Genomic DNA, 16,758 nt, shown 5'->3' with positions numbered 1-16,758 from the left:
ACTATGGAAATGCTACAAAACATTACAGAAATATTAAAAAACATGCCATAATGGAAATACTCCAAAATACTACTGCAGAAATGATACAAAATATTTTGAAAAAAAACTACAGTAATACTACAGAAATTCTACAAAAGTTTGACCTTAGGAAACACAACTACAGCAAATATACGACAGAAGTTCGACGATGGAAAAAATTCAAAATTACTACGGATATACTACAAACATTCTACTATACAAATTCTACAAAAATACAACTACAATAATACTACAGATATACTACAGAAATTTTACTATGGAAATACTACGAAATATTATAGAAATATAAAAAAACATGCTATAATCTTTTTTTTAAAAACTACAGGAAAACTACAGAAATTCTACAAAAATTCGAGCGTAGAAAACACTATGGAAATAATACAAAAATACTACAGCAATCCTACAAAATGATATTTCGGAAATACTACAAAAATATTTGTGCAGAAAAACTACAAAAAATATGACAGGGATATAATTAAAGTAATTCTGTGAAAATACAGTAACACTACAAAAATACCACCACAGAAATAATATAACACAAAAATCCTACTACATATATATTACGACAGAGACACTGCAAAATACAGTACTTTGACAGAAATATTACAACAGAAATACTACAAAAACACAACCGTTGTAATACTACAAAAATACTATAGATACTAACAAAATTATACCATAAAAATACTACAGAAATACTACAGCAATATCAAAAAATATACGACTGCAGAAATACAAAATAAATACCACAAAGATACAACTACAGTATAACTATAAAAATACTACAGATATTACTCCCAAAATTCGAATATGGAAATACTACGAAATAGTACTGCATAAATAATATAACATACTACAAAAATAAAACTATAGTTATACTACATAAATGCTAGAAAAATCCAACTGCAGTTAAACTTCAAAAATAAAACTACAGTAATACTACAAAAATACTGAAGAATTACTACAATGTACTATTATGGAAATACTACAAAATACAGACCAGTAACAGAGTACAAGTACACTAGATCAACTCTACAAAAATACCATACAAATACAACTAGACTAAAAGTCCAAAAATATTACAGATATACTTAAAATATTCTACTATGGAAATACTAGAAAATAATACTGCAAAAATAAAACAAATATTAAAAAAAGAGACTACATTACAGAAATACTACAAAAATCTGACTACAGATATACTAAAACATAAATTCTACTACGGCAACACTACAAAAATCCAACTGCAGTTAAACTTCAAAAATAAAACTACAGTAATATTACAAAAATACTGAAGAATTACTACAATGTACTACTATGGAAATACTACAAAATACAAATCAGTAACAGAGTACAAGTACACTAAATCAACTCTACAAAAATACCACACAAATACAACTAGACCAAAAGTCCAAAAATATTACAGATATACTCAAAATATTCTACTATGGAAATACTAGAAAATAATTCTGCAGAAATTAAAAAAAAACTAAAAAAAAGAGACTATAGTACAGAAATACTAAAAAAATCTGACTACAGATATACTAAAACATAAATTATACTATGGCAACACTACAAAAATCCAACTGCAGTTAAACTTCAAAAATAAAACTACAGTAATACTACAAAAATACTAAGGAATTACTACAATGTACTACTATGGAAATACTACAAAATACAGAACAGTAATATAGTGCAAGAACACTAAATCCATTCTACAAAAATACCATACAAATACAACTAGACTAAAAGTCCCAAAATATTACAGATATACTAAAAATATTCTACTATAGAAATGCAACAAAACAATACTGCAGAAATAAAAAAATACTAAAAAAAAGAGACTACAGTACAGAAATACTACAACAATCTGACTACAGATATACTAAAACATCAATTCTACTATGGCAACACTACAAAAATCCTACTATTCTTCCTCCATTGGAGCGCTTCATGTTCATCCCCTATTTTTCCCCCAACAAAAACAACTCAGTCGGGTCGTGTCTGCACTTGGGTCCAGCCACAAATCCAAACAACCATTTCCTGTGGTGTGTCTTGGGCAAGTACAGCCTGGTGGCGCCCGTCCCTCTCCGGGCTACAAAACTACAAAAGATCGAATACGTGTGAGCATTTCAAAAAATGAAAATGCAAATGACTTTGGAAACAAACAGAATGAAATATAATATACAGGATGTCTGCCTGCATATGGAATCATGAATGAGACATTGTCAAGGTCACCAGGAGGGTCCCTTGTAGGCCAAAACCTAAAATGCCAACCTCGACTCCAAAGAGTTTCCCTCGTCGGACTTGCCGATTCCCGGTCGGCATCACAATGCCGATCGCTCGAGGGAATGGGCCAAAAGAGCGAAGACCAACCCGGGGAGACCCCCACCCACCCCCCACCCCGAGGCCTCAAAAGCGAGTGGGCGAAGGAGGCCCACCGAGGGGCTCGGCATGCTAATGAGAAGGCCTGGATGTAAAGAGGACCCCGGGGTGGGGGTGTCGTGGGGGGTTACGCAATACAAGAACCCGGTCGGGCCCTCTCAGGGGTTTCATAATGCAGAGAGAAGCGCAAGAGAGAAATGAGCTCAGCTTGAATTATGCCCACTTGATGTCGCCGAAGCCAAACACCACTCGGAAAGACACTAAAGCTGCATTTTCTTTCTCTATTTGTCTCTATTTTTGTATCTACTCTCCTTTTTCTCTTTCTCTTTCTCTTTCTCTTTCCGTCTTTGTCTCTCTTTCTCTCTCTCTTTCACTCTCTCTCTCTTTCTTTTTCTTTCATTGTTTTCTTTCTTTCTTTATCTCCCTCTTTTTGATCTTCCTTTATTTTTCTGTTTCTCCCCCTTATTGTCTCTCACTCTCTTTTCCTCTCTTTTTTATAACTTCCTTTGCATTCATTCTTTTTCTCTTTTTCATTTTCTCTGTTTCTCTCTATCTTTGTTTGGCTCGCTCTCTCATTCTATATTTCTTCTTAGCTTTCTTTCTCTTTTTTTCTTTCCTTCTTTGTGACTCTCTCATTTCCTTATTATCTCTATCTTTTGCTCTCTTTTGTGTTGTTTTTAATTTTTTTGCTTTATTTCTCTTTCTCTGTTTGTCGCTCTCTCTTTCTTTCTCTCTCTCTCTCTCTCTCTCTCTCATTCTTTCTCTCTTTATGTCCCTCTTTTTGATCTTTCTCTTTTCTTTTTCTGTTCCTCCCCTTTTTGTCTCTCTCTCCCTTCATCTCTTTTTTACGTTCTCCTGCATTCATTCTTTTTTTTCTTTTTCATTCTCCCTATCTTTGTCTGGCTCGCTCTCTCGTTCTTTATTTCTTCTTAACATTCTTTCTCTTTTTTCTTTCTTTCTTTGTTAGTCTCTCACTATCTTTGTTACTCTCTCACTCTCTCATTATCTCTATTTTTGGCTCTCTTTTGTTTTGTTTTTCATTTTCTTGCTTTATTTCTCTTTCTCCCTTTCTCGTTCTATCTTTGTTCTTGCCCTTTCTCTCTCTTTCTCTTACATGTTCTCCATCTCTTTCCTCCTTTCTTTCTTTCTTTCTCTAAGTATCTACTCGTGTGTCCTCCATAAAAGAAAAATTTCTAGAATGTGCTAAAAAACTTCAGGGACGACCTGGGAACGATTCACCCTCTCGCTTCTCCGCGAGATGAGCCGGGTGAAGTGGCTCGGGCCTGTGCTCGAGAGGCCTCCGCGGAGGGACACCGGGGACGACCCGGGAAAGATTGAGCAGACGTCTCTCGTCTAGTCCGAGAAAGCCTCGAGATCCCTTCCGGATGACTCGGACGAAGTGGTTCGGGCATACGCTCGCGATTCCTCCCCGGGTAGCCTCTGAGGACAGCCCAGAAAGGATTCAGCGGACGTCTTTTGTCCGGCCTGGGAAGGCATCGGAATCCTTTCGGATGAACCGGACGAAGTGGCCGGGGAGGTGCCAAGGACCTTTCATTTTGTCCCCTTTTGAGACCCTGAAAAAGCGGACTTGAGAATTCCTGGCAGAACACTGGCTGCGCCGGTCCAACGGTGACCATGGCGACGCAGAGTTATGCGGTCTCAGGAGAGAAGCCTTTTGTCAGGCCTACAATGAGACCCCCCCTCCAAACCCCCCGAAACCCCTCGCCCTCCATGCACGCTCGCTCAGCTAGCGCCCGACTGGCGGCCTAGCTTAGCGCGAGAAAGACTGGCAAAGGTGACTTTTGTCTCACTTTTGAGGTTTTTTGACAAGAACTGAATCCCGAACTCGTCTTCCAGAGAGCCGGAACGATTCTCTTTTCGGACAGAGACGAAAAACGGGGAGTCCGGGAGTCGGCGGTCCGGAATCGGGCACCGGTCCGATGCCCGTTTTCGCTCGAATGGGGGAGGGGCGATGACGTCACAGAGACCCCGCCCCCGTTTAAGCCCCGCCCCTTTCAGGCTGCCCGTGGGAACGAGGCTGTTGGAAGTTTTCCGTCGACGGGCGACGAGCGCCCATCTCAAAAGGTAAAACTTTCATTTTTACCGCCTTTTTTCACTCGATTTTGGGTCTTACTTTTGTGGTCCATTTGAGTTTGTTTCGTGGTCGCTTTTTGGATCATTTTTGGGTCAACTTCGACTGGTTTTTGCTCGTCTTAAGTTCATTTTTGGGTCGATTGGAGTTCGTTTTATGGTCCGTTCTTGTTCGTTTTGGGATTATTGTTGGATTATTTTAGTTTTTGGTCTTTTCTTCTGTAAATTTTTGTTCGTTTTGGATTATTTTTGGAATATTTTAGCTTTTGGTGTTTTCTTCTGTAAATTTTTGTTTGTGTTTGGATTATTTTTGGATTATCTTAGTTTTTGGTCTTTTCTTGAGACATTTGAGTTAGTGTTTGATCACTTTTGTAACCTGAAGTTTGTTTTTTGATTGTTTTGAGTTTGTTTTTTTCAGTTTGGTCAGTTTTCCATCATTTTTTTGTCAATTTAAATTCGTTTTTTAGTCTGTATGAGTTACTTTATGGGTTGTTTTTTGGTCAAATTGATTCTCTTTTTTGGTCGTTTTTGAGTCAATTTGAGTTACTTTTTATGTTCATTCTTTTGTCAATTTGAATTATATATATATGTATAGATTATATTACAGCAGCAGGCTGGCAATCAATTGAGGGTGTCCCCTGCCCACTGCCTGAAGATAGCTGGGATGGGCTCCGGCACCCCCGCGACCCTACTGAGGATAAGCCGTGCAGAATATTGATGGATGGACAGATATATATGTATATCAATAAATAGAATATATTTATGAATTGATTTTTTGTCGATTTGATTTAGTTTAACAACAACAAAAGAAAAAAGTTATTTAGAAAAACGTTGTGTTCTTACTTGAGATTTGCACTACACAATGAAGTGACATCTAGTGGTCAAAGTCACTTTTACTTTCACATCAGGGCAGGGACCTAAAACTATCATCCTGAGCGACGCAATTGGCCCCCGAGCCGTGCGTTATAGACCCCTTGTGTAAGCAATACAATACAATGAACCGGACATTGGTAGAGGAGTGAAGTACTGATTCCACTTCAATAGTCTGGATCCGTACTTGCGTAGTATCTATAATACTGATATTTGAATGGTTCAGTCCAACCAAACCTGATTTTCTGTCTCCTTTCCCCAGGCTCAGAGTCAGTTTTTTGTCGAAGCGATGTCATGAGGCGGCGAGCCAATCACTGAGCGCCCGGGCATGGCTGACCCCGCCCACTCGGACCTGGGCATGGCTGACCCCGCCCCCTCGGACCTGATCTCCAGGCACTACAACTACACGGGCAAGCTACGTCCGGCGGGTGGAGCTAGCGGCCTGAAAGCCGACTCGGCGGTCTTCCTGGTGGTGTGCTGCCTTATCGTTCTGGAGAACCTCCTGGTCCTGGCCACCATCTGGAGGACCAAGAAGTTTCACAAGCCCATGTTCTACTTCCTGGGGAACCTGGCGCTGTCGGACCTGTTGGCGGGCACGGCCTACGCCGCCAACATCCTACTCTCGGGCGCCAACACCTACAAACTGACGCCCACTCAGTGGTTCCTTCGCGAGGGTTCGGTTTTCGTAGCATTGGCGGCGTCGGTTTTCAGCCTGCTGGCCATCGCGGTAGAGCGCCACCTTACCATGCTGCAGATGAAAGTGGCGGGGGCGGGTCGCGCCAGTCGCGTTTTGCCACTCTTGAGTGCCGTTTGGGCGGTGGCGGCGCTGCTTGGCGCTATGCCCCTTATGGGGTGGAACTGTATCGACCAGCTGGAGAGCTGCTCTACCGTGCTGCCGCTCTACCACAAAACCTACATCCTCTTCTGCACCAGCGTCTTCAGCGTCATCCTGATGGCCATCGTGGCGCTCTACGCCCGCATTTACTCCCTGGTGCGGGCGCGCAGTCTGCGTTTCCACCAGGGCGGCGCCAACAAGAGTTGCGAGCGCTCCCTGGCGCTCCTGCGAACGGTGGTGGTGGTGCTGAGCTGCTTCATCGCCTGCTGGGCGCCGCTTTTTGTGCTGTTGCTGTTGGACGCCGGCTGCCGGGCGCACCGTTGCGCCGTTCTCTACCAGGCCGAGTGGTTCCTGGCGCTGGCGGTGCTCAACTCGGCCACCAACCCCATCATCTACACGCTCACCAGTAAGGAAATGCGACGGGAATTCCTTCGTACGCTGACGTGCGGCTCGGCCGAAGCGGGCGGAGCCGCGGAGTTCAGCCGAAGCCGGTCCGAGACTTCGTCGCGCCCTCACGGGAGCGGGGCCTGTCGCTCGCCCTCCTCCAAGGAGGCTGCCGCCCCACCCTCCTCGCCCTGAGTCCCGCACTCGGACCCCACTCGGACAAGGACTTTAAGTCGAGTTATGTTTATTTGGAAAATCCCTAATCACACAAAAGTCTTGAAGGACTGCACAGACCGCCATTACACCCTCTGAGATGAAACCTATACGAGGGCAAGGAAAAACTTGATAAGTAATCCCCCTTCCAGGATGACCAGGCTGCAGTAGTCGTTGCAAGGAACTCAACAGACAATACTCATCAACATGAAATGTACTGTTGGTCATAACAGAACGTCCAGTGGAGTTTCCTAGCCCAATTCAAGGACGACACATCTTAACTCTAGCATCAGTCATACACGGACTGAACAACATTGATCAAACCAACCCATTTCTCCGAAGCACCCTCCACACGGTCAAATTCCTTCTCCAAGTTAAAACGAACACATGTACACTGGATGGCCAAAATCCCATGTACCCTCAAAGACCCTGCAGAGGGTGTTGAGCTGGTTTACTGTTCCACGTCCAGGGGGGAACCACACTGCTCCTGCTAAATGCAAGTGTTGATTTCCTGATGGACCCTCCTCTCCAATACCTCTGTATAGACTTTACCAGGGAGGCTGAGAAGTGTTATTTGGAAATGTGTCCCTTCCCATGGGCTCACCACCTGTGGGAGGGGACAGAGGGATCGGTTGCTCAAAGAACTGTGCGGCAGCCAAAGGAGGGGTCTTTAGTACACTGATCCCTGGCTACAGAAACTGGCTTTTGGGACAGGAAATGTCACCTCTCTGGCGGGAAGGAGTTTGAGCTTGTAGGTGAGGTTGAACGGTTCCCACTGGATATAGTCAGACTCACCTACACACATAGCTTGGGCTCTGGTACCTGTCTTCATGAGAGGGTTTGGACTTTCTCCCACTCTAAAGTCGCCTGCGGCGTTAGGATCAGAGCCGGTGTCGTCATACGTAGTAGTCTCCCCACGGCTCTGTGCCTGTGTGTTAGCGCTCACCCCGGTAGACGATAGCCTGCATCCGTCTTCGGGTGGAAGGACGGGTCCTGACTATTGTTTGTGCTTACGCAACAAACAGTGGTTCAGAATACCCATCCTTCTTGGAGTCTTTGGAAGGAGTGCTTGAGAGTGCACCCCCTGGGGACTCCCTTGTACTCCTGGGGGGACTTCACCTCTCATGTAGGCATTGACAGTGAGATCTGGAGGGGCATGATTGGGAAGAACGGCCCCCCTGACCTGAACCCGAGTGGTGTATCGTTATGGGACTTCTGTGCTCGTCATGGTTTGTCCATAACGAACACCATGTTCAGACATAAGGGTGTCCATCTGTGCACTTGGCACCAGGACACCCTAGGCCGTAGTTCGATGATCGACTTTGTCGTTGTTTCGTCGGACCTGCGGCCGCATGTGCTGAGCACTCGGATGAAGAGAGGGGCAAAGCTGTCAACTGATCACCACCTGATGGTGAGCTGGCTCCGATGGTGGGGGAAGATTCTGGTCCGACCTGGCAGACCCAAGCGTGTTGTGGGGGTCTGTTGGGTACGTGTAGCAGAATCTCCTGTCAGAAAAAGTTTCAATTCACACCTCTGGTAGAACTTTGCCCGTGTCTCAAGGGAGGGAAGGGACATTGAGTCGGAGTGGACCATAGTCCGTGTCCGGATTATCAAGGCGGCAGATCATAACTGTAGTCAGGGTCTGCCGTTGCGGCAACCCTAAAGCCCGTTGGTGGTCACCAGCAGTAAGGGATGACGTCAAGCTAAAGAAGGAGGCCTTCCTGGCCTACGGAACCCTGGAAGCAGCTTGCAGGTGTTTGCTGGCCAGGCGGAATGTGCCTTTGGTAGTCAGCTTTGAGAAAATTGTGGTCCACCATGGGGAAAGTGGTGTCCCATCAACACTGAGTAGAGTGGTGGCTGCTGACCTCGACCTGGAATGTTGTGAAGCAGTCGGTAGAATACTTCCTCAATCCCACCAACAGTTCTTTCTGCAGGGGAAGCACAGCCTTGGGACTCTGAGGTGGGCTCTCGCATCTCTGGGATTGAAGTTACTGAGGTGGTTAAAAAGCTCCTCTGTGGAAAGGCCCCAGGGGTGGATGAGATCCCCCCGGAGTTCATCAAGACCTGATCATGTGGGCGTGTACAACATGGCGTGGACATCAGGGACGGTACCTCTGGATTGGTGGACTGGGGTGATGGTCACACTTTTTAATAAGGGGGACCGGAGAGTATGTCATTGTAACGATGCGTTTCCAATTTTATTCATCGTGCTGTGCAGTACCTTTCTTTCTTTCTTTCTCTATTTCTTACCCCCTCTTTCTCTTTTACAATTTTCTTTCTCTTTCTCACATTTTCTCTCTTCTGTCTTTCTCTCTCTCTCCCTTTGGCTCTCTTTTTGGTTTCTCCTCTCTATCTTCATCTTCTTGCTCTCTTTCTTTGTCTTTCTCTTTTTCTCGCTTTTTAGAGAAATCCACCCATTGTGTCCATGACGACGTCAGCACTTAATAAAAAGACAATTTAAAGCACTGCTTATTTGTTTTTGTCAGACCTTTCAGGCTCCTCCCATTGTTTCCTAGATGATTTTGGTCTTTTTATATATTCTATTATTAGCTGCAATACCTTTTCAGAAGCATTTTCCAAACATGAAAACATTAAACTACCTTTTTTCGTTGTTTTATTTGAGAAAACTACGGTAAAGGGTTTGGCACAGCTCATCAGTAAGTATGAAGCCCTTGGGAATGATTTTAGGAGGAGTGGCTGGGATCAGATCTTTGACCCCACTTCCTAGTTTTGCTTCCTGGATCCAGCGATTGAGAGGGGATAGCAGGGGGGCCCCCGAGTAGGGGTAGTAAAGCCGTGTGGTGATGAGCAGAGCCGATAAACGGGTAAGTACAGACAGGCTACGCTTCGAGCTTTCTTCTTTCTAAAAACCGGACGGAGTTACTTCATCTTCGGGGCAGAGAGGGATGACGTTTCATGCACGGATGCGGGAATGCTATGCCCTCAGGCACCAGGGTGCCCCCTAGGGACAGCTGAGGTGCCCGCAGACCTGTTCCGAAGAGAGCTCACCAGTGCAGGGTCATTGTGATTTTCTGTCCAAATTGTTTTTCTATTGGTTGACTGAGTCTATGTAAGCCTATGTTTTTAAATAACTTAGCTGGTAATAACATGATTATAACAATATACGTTGTTATCTTAGAAATCCAAATCAGTATATTCCAGGGGATGGGCTTCATGGACAAAACAAATTTTTTTTTTAGCAATAGATGAAGAGAGTAGAAGGTAAATTGATTCGTCTATAAAACACATTTACTCGTCTTTTTATTGATTGATTTTGATTCTGTTTTTTTAGCTAGCTATCTTCCAAACTTTTGAGCTATTCAGCAAGCTAACAAGCTAGCTTTTTACATATTTTTTGCATGCTATCAAGCTAATATTTGACCTTTATGATACCTACCAAGGTAAATGTTGGCCCCCTTTCTAGTTAGCTAGCTAGCTTTGTTTTCACCTTTCGATGCGGCTATTTGGATGTTTGTTTTTTTTACTCTTTCAGATAGCTATCTACAGTAGCTCCCTTATAGATTTTTACCTTTTTACCTTTCTAGCTTACTTATAAATCTACATTTTTAGCAATTTAGAAAGCCATATAGCCAGGTTGTTTTTATTTTATCTTTTTGAATGCTATCTAAGTAACATTTGACCTTTTTGCTAGTTATCAACGTAAATGTTGGCCTCCTTTCTAGCTAGCTAGCTAGCTTTGTTTTTACCTTTCGATTTTTTTACTCTTTCAGCTAGCTATTTAGCTCCCTTTTAGCATTTTACTTTTTTACCATTCCAGCTAACTGTAAAGCTACCTCTTTAGCTATTTAGCAAGCCATGTGGTTGTTTGGTTTGTATTTTTTTTGCATGCTATTAAGCTAACATTTGACCTTTTGGCTACTTATCAAGGTAAATGTTGGCCTCCTTTCTAGCAAGCTAGCTAGCTAGCTTGGTTTTTACCTTTCGATGCGGCTATTTGGATGTTTGTTTTTTACTCTTTCAGCTAGCTATTTAGCTCCCTTTTAGCATTTTACTTTTTTACCATTCCAGCTAACTGTAAAGCTACCTCTTTAGCTATTTAGCAAGCCATGTGGCTAGGTTGTTTAGTTTGTATTTTTTTGCATGCTATTGAGCTAACATTTGACCTTTTTGCTACTTATCAAGGTAAATGTTGGCCTCCTTTCTAGCTAGCTAGCTTGGTTTTTACCTTTCGATGCGGCTATTTCGATGTTTGTTTTTTTACTCTTTCAGCTAGCTATCTAGCTCCCTTTTAGCCTTTTACTTTTTTTACCATTCTAGCTAACTATAAAGCTACCTTTTTAGCTAGGTTGTTCTTTTTTATTTTTATTTTTGCTATCTAAGTAACATTTAACCTCTTTTGCTAGTTATCAAGCAAACTGTTGACCTCCTTTCTAGTTAGCTAGCTTTGTTTTGAGCTTTCATTCTGGCTATTTCGAAGTTTTCTTGGAAAACGAGTATTCTTAAGAAACATACTTTATTTTCTAATGATTAGGTTTTGAAGCTTTCTCTGGATATGTTCTATTTCTATACAGCTACAGAACTATATTTTTTTGGGGTGAAAATGACAAAAATTCTCCTCCCAAGTGGAAACAAATGTCTGGCTTTGAATAAGTTTATAATAATAACGAGACACCCAAATGCTACCGCCCCCTCTTGGCAATTCTAGCATAAGATGTGCTTTCATGTATCTTCAGACCCCCCTGGTGGCCATTGTGAGAAATTGCCTGATTTGCCAGTGGGCTGCAAGTGGAGAATGGCTTTGAACCAGGGTTCTCCAAGATGGGCAGCAGGTAGCCCCCCCCCCTAAGACCATCTTAGTAGCCATTGTGGGTCATTGTGATTTTCTAGGAAATGGGATTTCTAACTGCCTTAATGTTTAGAGGTTGACGACGAATTCCCTTGCCAATTGTTGGAGTCGGTTAGGGCTGAGCGTTGGGGAAATGGAACTTTGTGCGGCGGTCTCATACAAGTGTTTTTTCTTCAAGGGAGGTTAACAGAAAACTGTTAGCATCTACTCTTTAGCATGTAGCTTTTAGCATGTAGCTGTTAGCATGAATTGTTAGCGTGTAGCCATTAATATGACTCGTAAGCATCTACTCGTTCGCGTGTAGCCTTTAGCATGACTCGTTGGCATGTAGCCATTAGCATGACTCAACAGCATTTACAAGTTAGGGTGTAGCCATTAGAATGTAGCCGTTAGCATGTAGCCAATAGCATGTATCTGTTAGCATGTAGCTGTTAGCATGTAGACCTTAGCATGACTTGTCAGTATCTACAAGTCAGCATGTAGCAGGTAGCATGTAACCATTAGAATGACTCGTAAGCATCTACTCATTCGCATGTAGCTGTTAGCATGATTTCTTAGCATGTAGCCATTCGTATGACTCGTTAGCATTTACAAGTTAGGATGCAGCCGTTAGCATGTAGCCGTTACCATGACTTGTTTGCATGTAGTCGTTAACATGACTTGTAAGCATCTACTCATTCGCATGTAGCTGTTAGCATGACTTCTTAGCATGTAGCCATTTGTATGATTCATTAGCATTTACAAGTTAAGATGCAGCCGTTAGAATGTAGCCGTTAGCATGTAGCCAATAGCATGTATCTGTTAGCATGTAGCTGTTAGCATGTAGATGTTAGTATGACTCGTAAGCATCTACTCATTCGCAGGTAGCTGTTAGCATGACTTCTTAGCATGGAGCCATTCGTATGACTCGTTAGCATTTACAAGTTAGGATGCAGCCGTTAGCATGTAGCTGCTAGCATGATCCGTTAGCATTCAAACATGTTAATGCGGGAAACCTGTTTTGAGGCTCCCACAAGGCCTTAAATATTCCACATCTTGGCCCACCTTGAAGCCACACCCAAATTTCCACGATGGGATTGAAATGACAGGGTTTGTACGGGTGCTTGAAATCCTCGCAATTGCTTGAATTGTAATGTCGTGTTTTCAAGGTCAGGAAAATGCTTGAATTTCAGGTGAAGGGCTTGAAAATGCCTGAATCATAATGTTGTGTCTCCAAGGTCTAAAAAATTCTTGAATTTTGGGTGAAGTGCTTGAAAATGGTCATGAAAATGGTGTAAGAACCCTGAAATCAGCCACCTTGCAGCTCATTGAAGCAAGACCAGCATTCGCTGATGTTCTTCAGCTAAGTTGCAAAAGGGCCCCACAAAAACAGCCGTCCGAGCTTCCTGAAGCCGACTCCTTTTGGCTGCCCGCAGGATGCGCTCTATCAATTTGCTGCTTCTCCCGTGCATACTCTGGCTGGCGTCAGGCTCCGCCCCCGAGGACCCCTGCGGCCTCAGAGCCAAAGACGTGGCCCTCGAAACCCGCTGCCCCGACGGAACCCCTGCGGAGGGCCCCGCCCATGAGGAGAAAGGCCACGCCCCCGAGGACGGCGAGAACGCCTCGGATACGGCGGTCCCGAAGGCGACGGATCCTCGGGTTTGGGAATCGGCGGCCGCCAACGCTCGCTTCGCGCTTTCCTTCTACCGGCAGGTGGCGCTAAGTCGGGCCTTCGAGGACAACATCTCGCTGTCCCCCCTGAGCGTTTCGGTGGCCTTCGCCATGACCAAAATGGCCGCCTGCGGACGCACGCTGGAGGAAATCGTCAAGGTAACGGTTGATGCCCGACCGCCGGCCGACCGACCGCTCCGTCTCACGCGTTTTGGCGGCTAGGTCTTCGGGTACGACTCCCTGGCGGAGAAGACCTCGGAGAGCGTCCATTTTTACTTGTCCGAGCTGCTGTGCCGCCTGTACCGGAAAAAGGACGCCGGCGCCCGATCGGTGGCGGCCGACCGGCTCTTCTGGGACCGATCGGTGCGGTCGGACCCCGCCTACCGGAACGTCAGCCGGCGCCTCTACGGGGCCGAGGGCGCGGCTCTGGACTTTCGGGTGGGTCGCCCCGGTCGGGGTCCCCGTGGCGGCGGGCGCTGACCCGCGCTCGTGTCTCAGGGTGGTCCGGAAAGGTCCCGCGCCGCCATCAACGATTGGGTGGCCGACAAGACGGAAGACCTGATCCGAGAGACCCTGCCCCCCGGCGCCGTCGGTCCGGACGTCGTCCTGCTCCTGGTCAATAGCGTCTACTTTAAGGTTAGCCGACGGACTGAAATCAAGCTAGCTTGTATTTTGCGGCGTCATAAGAATAGAAAATGAATTACGCTTTTAATGATGGAATGACTTATCTGACGTCGGTGTTCTTTTAATCTCTTCCTTCCGATTGGTCAATCCAAGATATGACCCCCCCAAACTCCCTCCCAGCATCTCTAGTGTTTGATGGCTAGTGTTTGATAAAGCTACTATATGAGGACCTATAAGGCATCTGGTACTCAAACTCCTTTTAGCTGAAGAAAGAAAGAAAGAGAAAGAAAGAAAGAAAGAAAGAAAGATAGAAAGATAAAATGAGAGAGAGAGAGAAAGAGTTAGAGAAACAGATAAAATGAGAGAGAGAGAGAGAGAAAGAGGGAGAGAAAAGGGCAAAAGAAAAAAGAGGGTTAACAGAGAAAGAGAAAGAAGGAAAAAGAGGATGAATGCAATAAACAAAGAGAAAAAGAGAAAGAGAAACAAAGAAAAGAATGAGAGAAGAGAGAGAGAAAGGGAGAGAAAAGGTGAGAAAAATGAAAGAGAGAAAGTGAAATACAACAAGAGAGAGACATGGAAAATGGGAGAGAAAAAGAGATCAGATAAAAAAGAAAGAAGAATGACATTCCGCAAGTGCCGAAACCCAGGGATCTACGTACTGGTGCCTGGCTCCCGTCCCATTCCTTTACTTTCTCCGCCGCATCGCCCCGAAAGTCTTCATGTTTTATTTACCATGGCTTCGCGATCCAAGGTGGTTCCTTTATCTCGAGGTCAGGTAACCCTCCAGATAAAGAGACGTGGCGATAATGGATTCCGAGACGCGGACACAAAAGAGGGGCCCCGCCGCACACTCTCCTGCACGCTCCTTTGGCAGAAGCTCAGGACGCTGACAGACACTCGGATTGTTCCTGACCGTTGACTCTCCGCTCGCCCGGCTCCGCTTTCATAGAAGGGGGCAACACGAGACGGTTTCCGGGACAGAGTTCACAACCGGGTCAAGGGACCCGAAGGGGTCTCGCCCTCCCCCCGGGTAAGGCTCTCTCTCGAAGACCGCCGCGTTCCAGCCGGCAAGACGACACGGAAAAGACCTTTTGTGTCGGTCGTGACCTTTACCTGCCGGCGACCCAGACTCTTGTCGCGACCCAGCTAGCGTAACGAGACGGATCGGGACGATAACCCGACAAGACGGAGCGGAAACCGAGGTCGGAGACGTGACGCAGGACAGAACATGTGAGGGAAGGGGGAAGACGCGCTAAGCTCAGATAGGGTTAGAGAGACAGCATCTGAAAAGACGCAACAGGACAGGGTTTGATAGAACAAGACAAGAACAGGACCACACAAGACAGTGGTCAAATAATAGGCTCAGGAGGAATAGGGATTGGACAGACAAGATACAGCTGAGTGGTCTGGATGAGGCAGGGAAGGTTAAGGTGTCTTGGCACAGGACAGAACAGGACAACACATCAGAAGAGGGGAAGAATTTGCCAAGGCAAGGTTAAATTGGATTAGCAAAACAGGATACAATAGATTTAGATGAAAAATGGCAAGTCAGGATTTTTGGGGAAAAGGACAGGATTAAGAAAACTCGAGGCAGGAGGCGAAGGACAGGCTAAAATGGGGTAAGGTTGGACGAGCCAAACAGGGCAATGATATTAGGGAACAGGACAGGAAAAGAATATAACAAGGCAGGAGGGAAGAACAAGGCTAAATTGGGATACTGTCCGACAGATGGGACAGAAATGAATGTGGTGGCTCAGGACATCATGACACGGGGGACAGGACAAACAATGGTGTGAAAGAAATGGAATTATAGAATGAGATGGCACAGGACATGGACAGGAGGACAATACAAGGCAGGAGGGCAAGACAGAGCCTAACAAGGCAAGACAGGATATTATAGATTAAGAAAGATGTGGTGCCACCTAAGGACAGCTGAAGGCCTTTACGTCAGTCCACGAGACAACACCCAACGAAGCACAAGAGATAAATCAAGTCAAGTTTGAAATATTTCCACAAAACAAGAAACGACTTGCAAAGCAATTATAGCAATACTAATTTTTCACTCTCGCTTTTTTTTTCCCTCTCTCTTTTTCTTTATTTATCTTTCTGCTTAAATATCTGTTGGGTCTAAAAAGGGACCACTTACTTGTGGGAGACCTTTAAAAGTTGGCTAACGCTAGAAAATACACCAGGCATGAGACTTCTTCAGTTTTCTTAACAACTGCAATTGGAGAAGGAAAGAAGGTCAGAGGAGCAAGCCATTTTACCTGCTTTCAGCTCGCTAGCCCAACTCTTTCTGTCCCTCCCCATCCCCTTGTACTGTGTTTTATTGAAGTCACAAAGGTGGAAAAGTACTGAGACAAAGATAAACCGACCATCCCTCCCTGGAACAGTACACTTTTAAACAAAGACAGGAAAACTAGGTCACGTCAAAAAGGGCCACCACTGATTAGAAATACACACTTTTGAGCAAATACGTTTAAACCTACCTTACAATACCACTGCATTTCCTTTTCTCTCTTCTTCTTTCTTTTTATCTCTTTTCCTTTTCTCTTCTCTATGCCTCTGTCTTTCTCTATCCCCATCTCTCCTTTTTCTTGTTCTTTTCTCTCTCTTTAATGATCTCTCTTTCTTTCTCTTTCTGTGAAAATGAGAGGTTAAGGTTTCACGTCAACAGGACAAGAAGACAAACAAGTAGAGTGGCGACAAGCAGGTTTTAGTATTTATTGTCGATTCATCCGTTCCGACTGAAAACACTTTCCGAGAAATAAATACACATTCAAACCATTTTTCACATCCGGTGTGATCAAGGAAAAGCGGCCGGGTGGGACGCTAAACAGTCTGCCGTACCTTGAACTAC

General features: G+C 44.7%; 2 protein-coding genes across 3 annotated transcripts; both read left to right on the top strand.

The window, feature by feature from the left end:
- Positions 1–4,450: 4,450 nt before the first annotated feature.
- s1pr1 (sphingosine-1-phosphate receptor 1) lies at positions 4,451–9,283 on the top strand. Of its 2 annotated transcripts, none has more exons than XM_088350053.1 (2): positions 4,451–4,509; positions 5,648–9,283. In XM_088350053.1, the coding sequence occupies exon 2, from the start codon at positions 5,714–5,716 to the stop codon at positions 6,797–6,799; it is 1,086 nt and encodes a 361-aa protein (XP_088206179.1). In that variant the 5' UTR covers positions 4,451–4,509; positions 5,648–5,713; the 3' UTR covers positions 6,800–9,283. The 2 variants fall into 2 exon arrangements, with proteins under 2 accessions (XP_088206179.1, XP_088206180.1); XM_088350054.1 differs by lacking the exon at positions 4,451–4,509 and adding an exon at positions 4,550–4,675.
- A 3,757-nt stretch (positions 9,284–13,040) lies between these two features.
- On the top strand, positions 13,041–14,817 carry serpinc1 (serpin peptidase inhibitor, clade C (antithrombin), member 1). The gene is made up of 4 exons (XM_088348854.1): positions 13,041–13,433; positions 13,497–13,712; positions 13,773–13,910; positions 14,650–14,817. Exons 1-4 carry the CDS (start codon positions 13,041–13,043, stop codon positions 14,815–14,817), a joined length of 915 nt encoding a protein of 304 aa, XP_088204980.1.
- Positions 14,818–16,758: the final 1,941 nt, after the last annotated feature.

Source organism: Urocampus carinirostris, chromosome 12, assembly GCF_059441175.1.
Source record: "Urocampus carinirostris isolate Australia breed hairy pipefish chromosome 12, RoL_Ucar_1.0, whole genome shotgun sequence".
Taxonomy (NCBI): Eukaryota; Metazoa; Chordata; class Actinopteri; order Syngnathiformes; family Syngnathidae; genus Urocampus; species Urocampus carinirostris.
The sequence above is the reverse complement of the archived record's forward strand: the minus strand, read 5'-3'. Positions and strand labels throughout refer to the sequence as shown.